At 39.2% G+C, this 19744-nt stretch overlaps 2 protein-coding genes and 1 long non-coding RNA gene across 3 annotated transcripts in view; 1 reads left to right on the forward strand and 2 right to left on the reverse strand.

The window, feature by feature from the left end:
* dnajc9 (DnaJ (Hsp40) homolog, subfamily C, member 9) overlaps positions 1 to 19744 on the reverse strand; it is a 149520-nt gene that overhangs the window by 100706 nt on the left and 29070 nt on the right. The gene's annotated exons all lie outside the window — the stretch shown is intronic.
* The window catches only part of LOC133992327 (uncharacterized), a 140656-nt gene that overhangs the window by 7867 nt on the left and 113045 nt on the right, over positions 1 to 19744 (forward strand). The gene's annotated exons all lie outside the window — the stretch shown is intronic.
* p4ha1b (prolyl 4-hydroxylase, alpha polypeptide I b) lies at positions 67 to 15692 on the reverse strand. The gene is made up of 15 exons (XM_062430621.1): positions 15519 to 15692; positions 10694 to 10776; positions 10439 to 10535; positions 10199 to 10350; positions 9424 to 9561; positions 8967 to 9206; positions 7217 to 7431; positions 6937 to 7113; positions 6565 to 6635; positions 4005 to 4104; positions 3790 to 3843; positions 3633 to 3698; positions 2778 to 2846; positions 1686 to 1782; positions 67 to 1461 (listed from the first exon to the last, which is right to left on the reverse strand). The coding sequence occupies exons 1-15, from the start codon at positions 15530 to 15532 to the stop codon at positions 1391 to 1393; spliced, it is 1644 nt and encodes a 547-aa protein (XP_062286605.1). The 5' UTR covers positions 15533 to 15692; the 3' UTR covers positions 67 to 1390.

Raw genomic sequence — 19744 nt, forward strand, 5'->3', positions numbered from 1 at the left:
AACACCCACCCACATAGACTGCAGCAGGACACTTCTTACTTTGAAATCAATAAAATAGTCTTTATTGTAGAAAAAAAACAATTTCAGACTTTCATTTAAGACAAAAACCAACACAAAAATGGGCTTGGGAGATATAAATAAAATGCTTCTTTCTCAGGAGACCCCAATATTCTCACACTGAGAAGCACTTATCAACATGGGTGCTGTTACAAACCTACCAGGAGATTCTGTGATAAATCAGACTTCATCATAAACAGCAGATATAAACCTTTTATGGTGCAATGTAGTGTATTGTGTTGTCTTATCCACTTTTCCACTTCCATTTTATTTGTTTCTCTTGCTCACTGAATAATACATGTTGGCCATTTAGGTGCCTATACAATACTAGGACAATGAAGATGAACAGTTACCAACTGAAATATGTGAAATGTAACACTAAAGTCAAGGCATCCTACGGAATTCATGTAATTGTGTTTCTATGTCCAGGTTTAACTGTGTTTGTTCAAGTACAACAAATGTAATAATATGAAACAATATGTGACCTTTCAGATGAGTTTAAATAAAACACTATGGTTTAGAGGCAGACAAGATGTGTGATATGTTAGATACAGCTATGCACAGATGTAGACTTAATCGAGAAACTTTAACCTCTTCCTATTAGTTACACAAACTAACAGAAATAAAGTGATTTTCCCCAAAAAAACATTCATCTGGACTGTGGTCAGATATTCCACTTTTTTGGGAAGCCTGATCATTTTGTAATGGGCTCTAAGTGGCACTTTGTTTTTCCTGAAGCAGAGACTGCAAACTGCAAAATGAAAGAAAAATTCTGTTTCTATGTAACATCACAAGCAAGGAAAAGTAGCTCTGAATAGCTGTTTAGGAAATCTTTTCATTGTCTCAACAACCACAAGTCCAAGTGTTCATTTAATGGAATTAGAGGAATACAATGAATAAGACAAGTCTCTAAAAAAACATCTTTTCCTTTAAGGTTCAAACTGGCAGGGAGGAAGCTGGTGCCTACAGTCACTACTGAAGGATAACCTCACCACAGAGCTAGAGTTCAAACAGTGCAAACACAGACACATGGGAGTGAAAAGGGCAAGACTATTTCTCACAACCATCCAACAACCTGAAGAACATGTTATCTGTCACAGCAATGCTAGTATTGTCCAGGGGAACGAAATTAACCCAAACAATCTCTGGGCTCAGAGCACAAATAGTTGGGGGGGGGAAAGGGAGTGTGTGAGCAGGGGGGAGTTAGCCATTTGGACCCCCTGTATCCAGGCATATCATCTGTGATCTGCAGCAGTGTTCTTTGGTCCTGGGTGGTTCACAAGGAAGGGAAGAAAGGGGGTGGGGAGTGTGATTAGGAGGTTTTCTGTTTCCATCATTCAGTTTCGTTTAGGCCACAGGGTCGCCGCCATTCCTGGCCTCGTTCGTGAATCCATTTGTTTGATACTAAATACAGAAAGAAAGAAAAAAGACAATAACTATAAACTTAATCTAGCCAGTATGGCACATAAAATTGTTAAAAGTACTTGTTTTGTAACTCACTCTTGGTTATGACAATGGATTAAATTAGTTTTTAAAATTAAGATACAGTTCAGTAAACACTTTGGTCCAATAAAAGTATTGACTCAAGCCTTTGGTTTTTATAGGGAAACAGACAAAGAGGAACTTACCCCACTTGTTGCCCACCAGCACAGGGCAAGCTGCATGTCTGGTGCTATAGTCTCCCTCCCCGCTGGCAAAGAGATTGTACCAGAACACTGCGGTGCCCTGAAATACACACAAAACAGACAGCAGAGGTTAGCAGTGTTGCAAATGTTCTCGGGTCAGGAGTCTCAAGAGAGTCAGCCACACTCTCCAAACATATGGGTACTCCATTGCCACAATTTTACTTTGTTAATTCTAATTCTTTAGCATTGTTAATGTGAACTACACCTCAAAACCAGCTAACAAAAACATCTGGAATTAATTACAATAAAGCCCTTCTGACACATGTAGTCTATCCCTGAAATGTTCAGGAATATTTCCTGCATGGGGTCATGTGTGAATGGGAGCAGGGATCGATATTCAGGTAAAACTGTACTGCCAATTTCCCACCTCAAGATCAAGTAGCATTTCATGGAAAATGCTTGTGTGGCTGTGTGGTGAATGAGAGGAATAACATGGCAGAAACAAGCACGTAAAGGGTTTCGTCTGTCTGACGAAAGACACTTTCATGTGGTGGTGATGACACATTTGAATCCATGGCTTGTTTACAGTTTCCTTGACAACGCTTTTGCAGGTGATTTGTCTCACAAACTTGTTGAATATCAAATACACTACAAGAACATTGGCACCAGTAAAGAACAGCTCCTCGCCCACTATGTTCCTGAAAATAAGAGACGTCTTCCACCGCGTGCACGTACATTCAGCCTTGCCCCATCTTCTTCTTCTGTTGAGTTTAATGGCAGTTGGCATCCATAAGTGTTGAATTACCATCACCTGCTGGATTGTCCCTTGCCCCATCTATTCCTGCACTGCCATGGCATGTGTGAAAAGGTGCAAGATGTAAATATTTCCAAAGGTAGCTTTATGTGTGAATAGTGACAATCACTAATGGCACATGAAAGGTTATCCCATTAATTTAGCGGGAGCTATGTGTGAACAAATCTTTTGTGTGGATCAGGTATATGATGTAAACTCATTGCAGTATGTAAGTTTATTACTGACAAAGCTACTGAGTCATAACAATGAATAGTAATAATTGATGAAGCATAACCAGGTACCTTTTGGGGCCAAACTGATGCACCAACATCTGGAAATACTGTGGCTCCACCTGCTGATACATCACTCATCTACAACACAGACAAAGAGGCAAACACAGTGTTTTAATTAGTGAATCAAATTATTCTGTAGTCCTCATTAGTGAAATGGTTGGAAAGGTTAGGATCATATTACTTGAGTGGTTACATGTACTTTAATATTGATTACAAGTTATAATATACAAATTTACTGCAAAAACAAATGAAAAAGTATGGTTTTTCTATTTCACTGGCAAGTATGAGAGTATATTGAGTTTTTCTAACTACAATAACTAACTTTTACTCAGTACCATGTGGGGTAAGAGTTTTTTGTCCTGCTTCTTTAAGGCCTCATTTTATTATAACAATCTTCAGCCTAGTTAAGTTAAAACCTAATGAGATTGCTTCAGTTAATTTACATTTTAAAAAGCAATTATCTGCAAGTCACTGATTTTGTATTGGTAATGTAAGCTTTCAGATTAATAATGGCTGTATGCTTTCTTGTATATAATGTGCATGTCAAGCCCTGTTTAAAACTGACATTGATGGTCACTCGTGTGTGACCGGCTGCTCATTGTAATGAATTATACAGAGCACAAAGTTACCGAGTGTTGCACTAACTGTTGTAAAAATCTCAAACCTAGTGTCGTGAAACCCAAATTCTTTACTAATGGGTATTTTTAGTGGAATAATTTTTCATTTTTGACCTATGAAACCCATATTCAGTGAAATATTAAACCCCTTGATAACACATCATACACATTTCTCTCATAGAAAGAGGTTAAATGTATCCATTATCAGCTTTAATCTTTGAGTACAATTAATCAAAACTTGACTCACATAGAAGAGCCACGTTGCTATGCGGTTCCCAGTGCCCAGCTCTTTAAAGGCATCTGGCTCATCTTTCTGTGGAGAAACAGTAAAAATAGGGTTTTTTGTCCTGGCATGCAAACACTACTCTTTGAAAAGAAATGAACTTAAGTTGCAGCGGTCATACCCTTCCAAAGTCAAAGTGAGGTTCGTATTGACCTCCAACGCCATAATTTGCAACCTACAGAGACAAATACAATTGTACACACAGTTAGGGAGATTGTTAGAAAATATTTTACACTTATACAACAACTCTTGATTTTATGGGAGGATTAAGGAATATATATAAATGCAACAAAAAAAACATGAAATAGAAATTCACCCTTTAAACACACACTTTACCTGCAGCTCTTCTGCAGTATCCATTTCCAGCCCTGTGAGATCCTCAATTCTCTGGTTGATCTTGTCAATCATTGGATCTTCATAGCCAGTGAGCCAAGCACTGGAATAACAGGAGGGAAAGTAGACCAATTGAGAAAGAAGAGGGATATGCCTTTCAGTGTACCAGTGAGACACACATTTGCACACTAGATGGTAGTAAAGACTTATTGACTGCTATTAGGCAAATGAGAGCTATGTCATGCTAAAACATGCTGAGAAAAGCTCAAACATAAAATTAAATTGTGCATTACAATCAGATGATAGGAAAGGAAAAGGGGAGCGGATGTATGAAGAAATGAGAAATAAGAAAATGGACACAGAATCTCCAATCAGCTCAGGGTACAGGGTTATTGTGTTTTCAACCTAAATGTTGTTTGGTCTGTGACTATTTTGCACAAGAGTCTAGATGAAGATTAAAACAAGATATTTTCATGGATTCAGCTTTCCTAACACTACCTCTGATAAAATAAACTCTAGACTGGGCACGACAGAACTCTTTCTTCTAAATTACTAAAACACAGCACAACTCTGGTTATACAATAATTAAAACTGGCTTTTTCTTGGATAATGCATTAAAAAGCCACATATAAAAAACTGTCCAACTACACAGAGTATTGTGAAAAAAGTATGCCTCTGCACACCATAAAATTTAGGGGATTTTTATAGATGTCACGCCATCTATGATGACTCTCACACCCACCCTCCTAATTTAAGTATTTCTGAGTATTCCTGCAGACATAATCTGAGAAGCATGTGTATGTCTGAGAGATATGAGTAATCAGTATTATATTTTGAAGGGATGATGAACCAGCCAACAGATTATTTCCTCATGCGTTAGTTCAGAGAGAGGTCAAACTCTTCTGAGATAATCTTATCTGTCCCTTTTTCTTCACTGAATTTTGAAATACATGCAAGCTAGCACGTACACATAAAAAACATCAAAGGAACACCACACCCTTGCACCCACACACACATTAATAACCAACAACAGTAAAACCAAAGAAATGTGGGGCTTTGGTGGGCTGTCAGCCAGCTATTTTTAGTATAACTTAAAGTGGAATAGTCATTTAAACTACAAGATGACATTTTCTTTCTTCACATCAAGAATGTTTGATGAATAGGTCTATCTGTTTTCTTGAGTGTGTGGATCCAGACTCAGGTCTCAGAAGTTTCTGTAACTCTCTCGCTGATATGGAAGTTGAAGAAGCATATTAGAACCGCAGCAGCTGTAATGAGCTCATATGAGAATGCGATACAGATGCATTCCTGAAAAACACAATCGGGAATAGGGAGTCAGTGATCTGGATCTCATGTAACCTGGGAAGGATTGGAAAGATAACAGTCTGTCGCAACTCTGCAGTGCCATGAAAATGCTTAAACCTCTGCGATTACAGAGAGAACAAGGAAAATTTCAGTTACACCAAAAAACAACAAGAGAGGACTGTTTCGCTTTGTTGGATCTCAGCTCTGTTTGGTGTTCATGCAGTAATCTAAAAAGTTCTTCACTTCAACCAAATCAAAACATCCTCTAGTGTTCATTTTCCGAGTGTGGCTAAAGATTTTCTTTTTTTTTCATTAGTGTTTGTTTGGTACAGGGATTCAGCCAGGGCACAGAGATGAAAATGAAGAGTTGGATGTAAGGGGGAAGGCGTTGTGGCCCTCCTGCTGACCTGTAAACCCCTTACCTCTTGGAGACTCTGTATTGGGCCGTGGTAAGTTTCCCAGTTTGGGGGTCATGCACCGTGGCTCGCCTTAACTACAGAAGTTCCAGAAGCGCAGCATGAGGACACGGAGGTAATAGACAAGAAGATAAAAAGAAAAGGAAAAATTGGAATGTGACACACACAACAGGATGAGTGGAAAGTAAGGTAAGAGAGGAGGAAAGAGAGAGAGAAAAGAAAGCAGATCCGGTCACTAGTTGTCAATGTTACTCTTATGAAGGGCCAAGAGTGTTCCATGAGGCAATGCTATAAAAACCAAATATTCCTTTAGAAATGTAACTTTAAAGAATGAATAACTGCCTCTTATACACCTCCTGGCTCACAAAAGGCAACTATGTTAATATCAACTAGTAGAAAAAGTAACACATTTTAACACCTCTTGTGTTACCTTTCAGTAGTAGACTCCTGAGCAGAAAGAGATCCTCCAAGAGGAGCAGTGTAATCCTAACTCTTTTCAATTGGAAATGTCTTTCTCCCAATTTATCACTTTTAAGAATGCTTTCTTTTCTTTCTTCCATTTCTGTCTTTTGTAAACACATCCTGAGATATATTTGCATAAAACATGCTAAATAAATCAATAATTTTTATGTATGTATAAAGCTTAGATTATTCTCAGCTGGATCCTGTGATTCAGCTCAGGAGCCATTTAGATACGAAAAAAGTGGAGAAATAGAGTTCTGGACCGATGGGAGAACAGAGGACAAATCGGATGAGTTATTGAGGGAAACAGGAGGAAAGAACCTCACTTTCTCCCGCCCTGCTCTTTCCTCTGTTCTTGGTGGCTTCTGGCTGTGCCTTACCTTTTGCTGATCCGGTATGGTGCTGTCTCCAGCACTCCTGTGATGGGGTTGGAGATGGTGGCCCTGCGTAACTGTGAAGCCAGGGACATGATTTACCCACACATAGACACACACACACAGATGTGTGTGCCTGTGTGTTTGCGTAACTAGCAACATCACATCAACCAGCCTCACAGCTTTGACCTCCCCCCGCCCCCAACACACTAAACCGCATAACAGAAACTAAAAATGCTTAACAAATTTTACTGCTAGATCACAGTGAACGAGAAAGCGACCAGTATAGCTTTATGTATGTAGTATAATAGAAGCACTGAAAACACTTTATTTTGTTCATGGTTGCAGCATCAACATTGTGAAAGACACATTGCTTACTCTTGGCTTTGCCAGCTCCTTGATCCTCTCGATTTCTTTGTCTGAGATGATGTCAAGGTACCGGACAATGTAAGGGCTGTCCCATTCGTCTTGCTGTTTGACAGGTGACAGCACAAAGCTGGGGTTGTGTTTGTTGTCATAGTAACGGCAGAACAGTCGGCTCTGCCTGCGGGGGGTCTGAGTGTGAGAAAAGGAAAAACAGGAAAGAAAGGAGTTAAAATTGAGGTGTCCTTTACAAGTTGGAAATCACATTTTTTTAGTATTTCTATATCTTTCTCACCAGTTTGATGCCCTCCCCACGACACAGCATCTCATACTTCACCCTCTCAGGCATGACCTGATTGGAGGCCTTCTTTTTGGGCTTCTTCTTTTCAGTTTTCTTTTTTTTCGCCTGATCCTTCTGTTTCTCAGGCTCTTCTTCCGCAGCCTTCTTCTGCTTCTCCAGCTGGAAGGTAAAGTATTTCTGGTTGCCCTTGGCGCGCTGGTGTTCTGGGTCTGGAAATGGAAAAATGAAAGAGCAACACAAATAATAGTGGTGATTACAAGTAGTAATGACTGAAGCAATGTCACCTAAGAATATCACACCGCCTGCGATCAAAATGACTGAGCTTTGAACATGATCTAATTATATGCTATTTATTTATTCACACCTTATCCAGTTCTCAGAACCAAGATGTACAAACAGGACAAAGGAACAATGTCACATCAAGACTCTATAATAAAAAAATGTAGATTCATGTTTTCAGTGCTGTGAAACGCATTGCAGAGTCCTTTATTTAGATCAGGACTTCCCAACCTTTTTGGCCTGTTACCCCTTAAAATAAAGCAAAGTCTAGCTGAGACTACTCGTCATATGCTGCATTGCCAACCACTTAAGTTACCGATTATTGTCATAACTCAATGGTTAATCGTCATGTTAAATTTTCCCCTCAGTCCAAGGTTACATCTTTAATTGTTAATTTTGACTGACTAACAGCCCAAAACCAAAAGATATTCAATTTATCATCATGGTTGATAAAGAGAAGCAATGAATATTCACATTTGAGAAGCTGAAACAGCTTATTTTTTCCTCTTTTTGCATAAAAAGGGACTAAAACATTATTACTCAAGGATTAGAATACGTTGTGAAACAATTATCTAGATCACAGTATCAATTAAGATTAAATACAACTGATCAGAAAGTGTCAAATTTAATTACACCAATCACCAACTTGTCAAATCCACCAATCCACCAAAAATCCTGTGATCCAAATCTAGCAACCTAAAGATAATGCTCACAACAACATTAATTGTGTGATAATTTAACTGGCTGCAGGATAATTTAATAAAACATATAAACTAAGACTTCTCTTATTACATTAAATAATTTATTACTACCGAATAAATAAATAAATTAAGACATGTGGCACACAAGTCTGTACAACCTGTTCTATCTTAGAAGTTGTATCCACATGTCTGTGCTCTTGTTACAGAGGACCAATTTGTTTTATGCCAAATCTACACACAAACACTTGACAAAACTTCACCAAGTAGAGTCATTGATGTTTTGGTCAAACCATGGTAACAGTCGGCACTGTTTATGTCTGTGAGGTTTGGAAATCTTGGCCTCCGGTTTGCCTTTTTTTAGTATGTCTGCTGGTTCAAACCAAAGTCAATTTTTGCATTTGTTATTGCTCGCTGCCTAATTTATCCAACTTACTGACTGATTTAATTTAGAATCAATATTGATGCACTTTTCTTTCTTGGTAATGTCTTTGTTTGTATCTTTTAAGTTAAGGAACTTTCTAAAATCTTATCTAATTAAATAAGATTAAGTTTGGTATGTGAACATGTCTAGACAACTACTGATGAGAAAAGTCAGCCCATTTTTTAATCTACTGAAGTGCATGTGACATTTACGTTTACCTTGAGCAGAAATTTTACAATACAAAGTGATATTATAACCTTCAAAAGAAGCCTCCCTGTATGCTTTTCATAATTGGAAAAGCATTTTATGCTGCTTAAATTCTTCATAGTGCGGAGGGACTCACCCAGTTCAAGCAGCTTCTCTGTGTAGTCCAGGGCTCGCTCTATGTCCCCCTGCTGGTAGACGGCGTAGCTGAGGTAGTCGAGCACTGTCACCTTATCTAAAGTGGACTCCTCTCCTTCATCGAGCTGTTTCAGGGCCTGGGCCATCCACAGCTCTGTGTGATAGTAGTCGACATCAGAGTAGGCGATCTTTCCCAGCTCGTAGCAGTCCTCCACTGTCATAAGGCTTTTGTGTTTCACTCCTAGCATGCAGAGGAAACAGGAGAATATTGGCATAGAGTAGAAGAGAATACAACTATCTCCTCTGTGATGTCAATAATATAAAAAGTGTACTTACATATGACCTATGTACTGTGACTTTCATGGCCACTAGTCTGTTAATATCATTGCTTGTTAAAAAAATAGAGATACATAGTACATGTCAGTTAGACATGTTATTCCCTGATTTAAGGTCCTTACCAGGAAGGTCTCCTGTAGAGATGGTGTTGGCATCCAGTCTGTATGTGTCTTGTAGCCGAAGGAGAGCTTTGGCAGCTCCAGTCTGGTCCGCATCCGTGGGGAAGTATTGTCTCTGGATGGTCAGGTTGGAAATAAATCCTGATGGAGACAGACAGGACAGATGAAGCAGAGGATGGCTCAGTATGGGATACATACAGGTAACAACCAGGTAAGTGGACGATAAATAATCACAGTTAATAGTCAGTGAGACTGCTTAGAGTCACTTTGATCTTGAGTGAGAGATTTGTCATTATATCAAGCCAGGCATGATGCAAAGACAGATGAGTAATGTTTGCCTCTACCTCAGTAACTTTTGTTAAGGTGTCTCTGAGCGGGTACTCGATTGCTACTAAAAAAATACAAATATGCAGTCCAGTATTGACAAGCAAGTATACAGCACACAGCTTCACCAGAATAGATCGTTTTTTACTTTAACAAGTCTTTTGCTTCTGTCTGCTCTATCTGCAACAAACAAAAAGACGGCTACAGGAAATTTAAAGACAGCAATGGACCAGAACAGAAGATAACAGTATTGGAAAATCAGTTTTTCACCATCTTCTTGGAGCTCAGTTGCAAAAGTTTACTGATTAAAGTCATATACATTCCAATGATTTTCTAAACTTTTGGCACTTGCTGTAACATCTGACAAACCAAACATACAGTATATGATACTATCTAGCCTACATACTCCGTTATTTCTGAGTAACTGTTTGAATCATACGGTCTTTGTCCTTACCATCAGTGGTGTCACTAAGTACAAGGCTCTCTAGGTCCCCCCACTCTGTGTTCAGCCTCTTCATTAGCTTGAAGGCATTGACAGGGTGCCCTAGGAAGCTCTCCGGGTCTTGCATGGCTGTGGCCGTGAGTGAATCCAATTTATCAGCCCACCTATCACACAGAAAATAATACAGAATTAGGTGCATTGCCATACAACCAGTTGAGTAATATGTGCAAAACTTTGTTTCTACAAACTCACCTTTTGACCCGCTCTAGCTTGTTCTCTTCTGCTCTGATGTAGTCCTTCAGAGAGGTGACGAGGTCTTTTTCTGTGTATAACAGGTCTGTCATCTGGCCTGAGGAATATAAATCAGAAACACTACATCATCAATACTGCAATGTATACTAGATGTTTTTATCTTCCATATGTACACTAACAATAAGAAGACATAATAAGTTATCAGTTAATCAGTTATTTACAACATGTGTATTAAATATTAGCAGGTGATTTAACCTATGGAGGTGAAGAAGTCATTGTTGGCTGAGAGCGACTGCAGGCAGCTCATCAACAGGAAACACCAGCATGGTAGGTGCACTCTGAGGAAAGACAGAAAAAAATATGAGATGGTCTCTTTAGTCTCACAAAACTCAAATACTGAAACATGGATATTTAAAAAACGGCATGAAGGTTTATCACAAAATATGGCTGTGTGTCATACTGCCACATACGGCATTACACCCAGATTCATATTTTTCATAATCTCTGATAACCTCACTCTTCCAGCTGGATGTCAGCAAACCCCATTGAACTTATTGCTGTCAAAAGTGAGGTGTCTTGTTTCCCTGGTAAACCTGCACTGCAAATGACCTCTCCGTCACTGCTGACAAACCACAGTGACCCCTCAATATTGCAGGCTGTCACATTCTAACGCCCTTCGAATCATGGAAGATGTTAGAAGAAAAATATCACCATCTACTGTCCCGCTCACTTCATGGCCTCTCCTATTGAGTCACAGAAAACATTCCAGGCCCTAAAACTCATCCAAGGAACGGCTTCCCGTTGTCCTAAACCTCATAGCACCATCTGGTCAGTTTTTATAAAATTCTTATAAAGACTGTAAAAAAAAACAACTTCCAAATGAAAACAGTTGCCAGCAAGGTCTGTGGATTAGTTTTGAATAACTTATTTCAACAAAGGCTAGAAGCTGTTGAGGTTTTCTGTTGAGTGAACAAAACTCTCAGCTGCTGGTATCTCAAAACTTGGACAACTAAAAGGCAAAAGAATTTAGGTTGTTAAATATTCATCAGGATGTTAGAAAATATGTTTGTGATTTGACTGAACTAAACATTTAGGACAGATAGAAAAAGGAACAAATATATGTATATATTTTTAAAAATGGTAAAATAAAAAAGAGTAATAAAATCCTGAAACTGAAAAACAAATCCCAAACTTTGCCTTAATCCTTACAGAACTGCAGCCTCCCACCACAAAAAAACAAATTTAACTTGGTATGGCTGTGGTCACTGTGTCCGGTTTGGTTTTAGAGTTGGCATAGCCATAACAACTACAGGGCTTCTGGCCTGTGAGGAGTGGCACTTTGATCTTTATACCCATACAGGCAGACATTAGAAGAGAACCCAGACAGACGGGCAGGAAGAGACATGGATGCAAATGGCAAGGTGTGTGTGTCTGCATACATACTGTATCTAAAGAGACTTAAGTGCACGTGTTTAGTTGAAACTTGGCAGCAGCAGCGGATTTGTTTTGAAAAGGACTTCTTCCTTAATGTATAAATACATAAATAAATAAATAAATATCTTAATAAGTATCTGGATCTGCATCAATAACCATGGAACGAGACATTTTAGGATTCATGTGTGAGAATTAAAAAAAAAAAAAAAAAAAGGTTCATATATACACACACCTTTATCCTTACCTGCTCCAAAAACGAATCATCATCCACATCACTGACAATTTCACTGTCATTTTTAAGATACACCTGATGCTGAACCTTTTACTTCCATTACAAACAGACAAAGAAAGAACTACTTGGAGAAAAGGGGTGGAAAAATAGATCCAAGTGGCAAATACCAGGTTTGTTACCATGGCAGTAGAGATCACCAAACTATTAGACTTGCATGTTATATACATGTCGATACAATACCAGCAAGATAACAAGCAGGTTGCAAAATTAACTTTTATGTCTAGCGGCTTAATGGCGAATAAATGTTTACATTTTTCCAGCCACTGAGAAGATCACAATTGATTTTTTCGACAGCAGATCTATCACAGTGGCTGGTGCTAATTTCATGCCCCAAGCTAAGCAAGACTCTTCTTGAATCAGGCACAGGAAAAACAAAAGACACTTTTGATAAAGTTGTTAACAGATACACTCTCACACTAATCTGCTGCTTTGACTATGAGCCTTATTTAAAAGGTGCCAAGGTTGATAAATATACATTTACTGGTTTGTAACTGTAAGAACTATAACAGCATGTAGCTCATTTGGCTGTAAACGTGGACAAACCTTCTGAGAATCTACAACATTGACCTCTAATTAAGTGGTGAAAACCTCAAACTTCTGTTGCTAACTGACATTACTTTGCTTGCCTTGTTTCTACGTCTAATAGTGTGCTGCTGCTGTTAGAAGGAGAAAAATCCACAGGTTTGATCTCTAATCTTTCTGGACTGTTTGATAGCAGAATATGGCATGAAAAAACAAACAAACCCAGGCGGAGTCAGGAACCAATAATCACAATACCACTGCAAAGACAGGTAACGTACACAAATGAAGTGACAGTAACCCATGCAGACATCCACATACAGTATATCTTCATGCTATTAACACACACACACACACACACACACACACACACACGCACACACACATACCTGTACACACACCTGGTCCCACATTAAAGGTCAAGCATGAAATGTGCACCTAGGCAAATCAGTTGCTGCACCTCACTGGAAGCAGCATACAGGCTCAGGCAGGTTCTGAATTTGCCACAAGGACAAGTTTCCAGTAAAAATAAAATAATTACTTCGTAAGGTATTTCAATTTAGGTCAGCAGCTGAGAGGAAGGAAAACAGACCTGCCCTACCTTTTCATATTAAATTAAAGAAGAAACTGAAAAGGCAGATTTAATTAACTATTACCCCTAACTGCTACTATTGCATTTCCACGAAAAAACAAAAAAAGTGGTGCCACACAGTCCAAAATAGCATAAACATGCCACTGCCACTTAGATTTCCTGGATAAAAAGTTACCAAGATGTAATTATTGTAATGACATGGTGACAGCTACTGTCTTACTTGTAATAAAGTTGTATGAGTCTAATCTCAAGATTAAAGCTGCAGGTTTAACTGTTATAATTTAGATCCATGTGTCATGCCACACGTGACAGTGAGAGTTTTTGTGTACGTGCATGCGTGCTTGTACAAGATGTGAAAATTCAAAAACATTCTTGGTGGCCATTTAACATTTAAGCTGCCAGACAAGTGCGAGGCAATTACAGTTACAGAAGCGTTTTTTTATGTTAACTGTTGGAAAGTTTGACAGATCCCAATGCTCCCATTAACATGTGATTTCCACCCTCACACATTCCTACAATAAAAAATAGTGATGTTCATTGTATTACAGGAGTTATCTTGTGATTAAGAAACCATTGATTTGGTATTTTACTTTATTTCAATGTGCCTTGACACCACTATGTCCTGCTTTTACTACAATGACTTTTAACAAATCCCAAAGATCTGGATTAAATGTGTTAAATTCAGCTGTGGATTTTAAAGGTGGAAGCAAAAGCAATACACATACCGAGTGCAGAGTGTGACGTTTGTTTAGTTGAATCAGAGAGAAAACTTGACCCTTTTTTCCAAATACAAATAGAATGCACTATATTACGAACTACTGAGGCTGTTGTCAGTGCATAAAATAATACTTCGGTGTCTTCGGTAAGTTATTTGTCATCGTATGATTATTTACTTTTTTTTCTCTTTCTTTTTTAAAAAAAAAATCTGTTCGGAAAGGTGTTGCCTTTTTATTTTTTAAAGCAATGACACCTACACCTGGTGAACCATGAATAATAACCCAGGTGCTGTCATGTCAACATTTCTCCACAATTTTAGGCTAAAATCAAGCCTCCAGTGGTAAAAAATAATCAGGGGAGCCATTGAAAAATAATCAATTTAAGTTAAACAAAATTATTCATGAAAAGTTTAACATGTGTTTATTATATTTTACATCAGTACTGTATGAAGTCATCCACATAAAAAGGACCCTCACTCATATTAAAAGTGTAAATCCCTAGTCCAATTCACACGTTAAATATTACAGGGGTATTTTAGTTGAATATGATTTACTGAATACACTTTTGCACAAATATAAGATTACTACTCTCAGTTTGTATTTCTTTCTTTCTTTTTGGCAGCTTCACTCAGAAACTGCCTTCATCACAACTCGTCTCCTCCTCGTTCTGCAGTGAGTGAGGCTGACTGTGGACTCAGATAACACAGGATGTGGATGGAAGAGGACTGCCACGTCTTCGCCCCTCCCCGCCGGGAAAAACTCATGTGAGGACTGCTCACTATAGAGTCTTGATTTTACCTGCTGTAACCCGTCAATAACCCCTACAAAACTGACTGAAAGCAGAGGGGAGGAGTGGCTTGCACGGTGGCTGATGTTGCTCGTCTACTTCCCAATCTAACTTGAAGAGTAATTAAAAGTGTTATTAGCTTTGCAAGTGTATATTATATTAATGAGGCTTCCAGTGAGTATTGGCTTTTACCCACAAATAGCACAATACTATGGGCTCACTGGAGTGTTTAATATGCCAGGTTGCGCAACTTTTAATATACAAATGTGGCGTATTAACTAATAAAAACCGTATATGCTGGTAAATGAGTGCATTCACTTATAAAGACAGCAGCATCCCACATTGCATTGCACTGGAGTACCGTGACAGCAGTTTCACAGACAAATCCTGTCTCATCTCGCTATTATTTTGACTTGAACGAGCATTATATTGCTCATTTTACTCCCTAATAATCGTGCATCCTTATATTATCCTTTGCTTCTGCTGAAAAACAACCACACATGTGAAAGTTTCCGCCAGCCTGAGCTAGTTACCCCCCTCAGCTAGCTAGCTAACCTAACTTTCACGGAATAGTTTAAAGGAAATTAAAGTAAAGTAAAAGTCGCTGGTGGGAAAAAAAAGAAAGCACGGTGAAAAAGTCCATTACTGAAGAAAGAGGTGACATACCTGAACATGCTTTAAAGCTTTTACATATGCTAGCTATTCCCATCTTTTATCTAGATTCAAGCGTCAATATTTACCTAAACGACAGCATCTTTGGTAGCAGAAATGCGTCCCAGTGCGTCGGCTCCTCTTCAAAAGTCAAAAGTCAAAAACCGGACTGTGGTTGCAGGCAGTTCACCGTGAGGAAGATGAGCAGAGACTGTGCTGCTGCTTCGTCACTATCTGTGATGTTTCGGTGTACTGTTGGCCATCTGCTGGTAGTGGGCTGGGTTTTTTTTTTTTTATAAAAGTGTGTCTGAATGCTACGTGCAGAATCTCACATGCATATATTCAGCCTCCTCACTACCAGAGACCAGAGAGGGGCTGTCGTCGTTTGTAAAATTGCAAGGGGAGGTGTTTTACAGCTGTGCTGATCCGTGGCGATACAGCAATGAATGAGTAGTTTTTGGGGGTTTTTTTAATGTAGAAAGTGCGAGAGTCAGTCACACACTTGAGACTGCCACGTGTACCACATAACTTAAAACAGCTTCTGCTTTCCTTATTTTTTTAATTTTACGTCCACTAAAGTAGCTCTTTAACTCTTTTTAAAAAAATGTTTTATTGAGATCAGTCAGTTTAACCTGCAACGCAACAGTGTAATTCAAGCTAATGTTCAGTGTACTTTATCAATGTTTAACTTGGCCAAAACAAAGTAATTTTTCCAGACTTTTCTACCCATTTCTCCCACATTCCAGAAAATTCCTTCCTCCCAACTAAAAAAGTGTGACTGGAGGGAGGGAATTCCTGTTGCATGCTACTGAGTTCAACAGGGCGGAGCTAAATTTGTGTGTGTGTGTGTGTGTGTGTGTCTTTCAGTGCACACTGTTAAACTGACTGAAATACTTCTTAGATGCCAGATGAAACAAATCTTAACAAACTCTTAACAACTTGATGGCACACCCTATGTAAACACGACAGACTGTATATGTCAGTTATAAACACGGACTACTTGCATGTTTTAAATACTTTTTCTCTATAACGTTGTCGAACAGACTGCATGGCTCAAAGAGTAATTATTAAGAAGTAAAAATGAGGCAAAAAACTAAAAAAAAAATTACATTACATTAGAAAAAACTTTCTAATGTAAAATATAATAAATACACTTTATTGATGTACACTTTCTATTATCTCCTACCAAGCAAAATGTCATGAGAGGGATTATGATATACCAAATCATAAAATTAAAATCCAAAATTAAACATCTGTAGGATTGCTGTTGTTATTGAGACATAGCTCAAGAAACACTGTATGGAGTTTGATGATGAAGCAAGGTTAATATCAAACTCGTGGGGAAATACTCCTATCCAGTCTTTAAGTGTCTTTGTTGCTGTATGAGGTCCACCTGTTTTTGTTCAGTCTTAGCTTATTTTACACTTTTTCTCTGTGAACTGTAAGAAAAAAAACCCATCCTATTTATCTATTCGCATTCTTACTCCAGTTATCGGCGGATGTCATCCAAGGAGGTGAGTTTGCTCCCAAACAGCTGCTCCTCATAGGTCAACAGCTGACGCAGGAAGTTCACATTGGGTGCTGTGCACGCTCTCCTCTCCTTCAGCCAGCGTAGGGCATGAAGCAATGACCAGCGCCGATGCTCCATGAGAAAGGCAAGCGTTAGTGCTGAGCTGCGGCTCCTGCCCATACTACAGTGGACCAAGACGCGGCCGACAGGCTCAACCTTCAGTGCTGTGTTGATGAACCTGGATGCCAACGGCAGTGCCGCCACCAGGTCCTGCTGGGCGTCATCACTCAGACACAGCCTCAGGTAGCACAACGTGTTGGAGAAAGCATCAGGGCAGTTGGCAGTTGCATTTACCACATGGGTGATATGCAGATTCTTAATGATGCGGTAGTCGGAAGCCTGGGAAGCAGAGCCCTGATAGAGAGCACCTTCCAGGATCTCTGAGGGGTAGATGGTAAGGGTGTGCCGCTCAGGTTCCAGCAGGACCATACGTGGTGTGCAGAGGAAAGGGTAGAGGGCATTAAAAGCTGAGAATCCTCCCAGCAGGATGACAGGGTCCATTCCCAGAGCACTGAGCTGGAAGAAACAGTGCTGGAGAGCAGGGGAGTCTGCCCTGGCCTTCACACTGCCAACTGAAATACACACAAATATAGAAACAATCCCAAGGACAGAACACACAGAGTGAAAACTGTTTTAAAGAGTGTGGATTGCTGACCTGGGCTGCATCCCTCCTCTGCATACAGCAGTATTATAGAATACTTCTGCAGCTCTATACAGCTGATAAGACAACCCAGCTCAGGATGGATCACCGTCACACTGGCCCGCGCCGTCACAACATGGCTATCCTTGTACCTAACACACACACACATTTATTCATAATATGCACACATAGATAATGTATCATAACTGCAACAGCCAGTCTACATGTTTTTTTTTCTTTAGTATGATTGATTTCCTAAAGGATGAAGGCTGATAACATTTTGTATTTTTATTGGCAACCAGTTTCATGTGATCATGTCTCAGTACTTTCCGATTTCTCCATCCTGTCTGTGGCCCATTTGTTCCCACTGAAGTCATAAATCTTCACCAATATATAATTTAGTTAAAGAATCTGGTCACCGTTAGCAAATGTTATTCAAACAGGAGTCAGTCATGTATTTGTTGGAGACCATTGTCACACATTTTGTGCGCTAGTGAACATTTGCGATAACAGAAAGGTAAATGTGGGATTGACTCATGTTCATCATGATGAAGGAACATGTCAGAGTGCAGGAGTTATTGATATGAAACAGATAAATTAGAAAAATTATATACTATATTAGGCTTTGGCTACACAGACAATACTTGTTAGGATGAATTCATTATTGTTTTTTTAATGATATTTGTTGGCAATAAGAAAAATGTAGAATATCAGCAAACCTATGCTTTGAATTGGTAACTTTTCCCAAAACCTTCATTTTTGAGGTCCCCTTACTGGTAAAAAGGTTTTGTACATGTTTATGCAAATAAAAAAGCAACCCCTTGTACAACGTAATGTAATCTTTTACAAACTTCTGCACACATTTCTAACAAATTCTATCATGGTGAGTTTTTGTTGTTGAATCTAGTTTGTTAAATTAAAGCTGGTACCTTCAGAGGCCAGATTGTGCTTTTGATGGACTGCATTGTCTCCATTCATAACTCTGGTACATCCATCCAGCACCCACCTTTCTGCACTGCGACAGTCCAAGATGAGAATATGATAAGGATCATACAGGGCTGGCTGGCCTTCCTCTGCATTTAGCAGGTTGTAAACTTGTTGCGAGGTGATGTAGCCTCGCTCGATGCAGGCTGTCTCTGGGAGAGCAGGAACCAGCACCTCCTCTGGCTCACACACTGTTCGAAGGCAGAAGAAAGGCAAAGAGTACAGTGTGTTTACATGCATGCAGCTGTATGTGCACACATTTTAGTGTGTAAAGCCATGAGAGAGAAAAGTAAAAATACACCGATTACCTTTGGTCTGGATAGGTATGATGGAGGAATGGTCGCTGTCAGTACTATTGACCTCTCTGTCAGAGATGCTGCTCACTGTTTGCAATGTGTTGACAGGCTCTCTGGGGGCCGCTCTACAACTGTTATTCACTCTGACACACAGAGAAGCACAATTTCAACACAGCAATATTATAGGAGACTAAATACAACACCCATTTATGATGACACACAAATGCACCATTTAAAAAAAAAATTAAAGTAAAAAGAAAAACAGAACTCATTACCTGGACAGTACGACGCCCATCTCGTATATGTCATGTGATAGATGCATCAGCTGTTCCCACCAGTCCTTCATTAGAAGAACATGCTACATCAATAAAAAAAGAGATCATGTAAAACTGTTGAAACTATTCTCTACAAACCCCCATTGATAGACGAAAAGATTTTGGGGGGAAAAACACTATGCACTATTTGTTGTTGCTGTGATTCTAACTCAGCCCCGCTTCAGCCTTGCCCTTAATTTAGCTGGTGGTCTTGGAAACACAGTAACAGTTAAGTGCTCTGGAGGGCCACATGGTAGCTGGATGTGACAGGTGACGGAGAAGAGAACTGGATAGGAGTCCTACTTCACTGAAATTAACTCCTAATAGTTGCAGTGTGCATGATGATTTGGTCAATTTGAGGTTTCAAGTTGCCCTTAAAACTGTACAAAGATAACAGAAATAAATCGTAAAATGGACTGCATTTATATAGCACCTTTCTAGTCTTGTGACTACTCAAAGCACTTTATATTATATGCCACATTCACCCATTCACACACACATTCATACACTG

The sequence above is a fragment of the Scomber scombrus genome, chromosome 12 (genome assembly GCF_963691925.1).
Source record: "Scomber scombrus chromosome 12, fScoSco1.1, whole genome shotgun sequence".
Classification (NCBI taxonomy): Eukaryota; Metazoa; Chordata; class Actinopteri; order Scombriformes; family Scombridae; genus Scomber; species Scomber scombrus.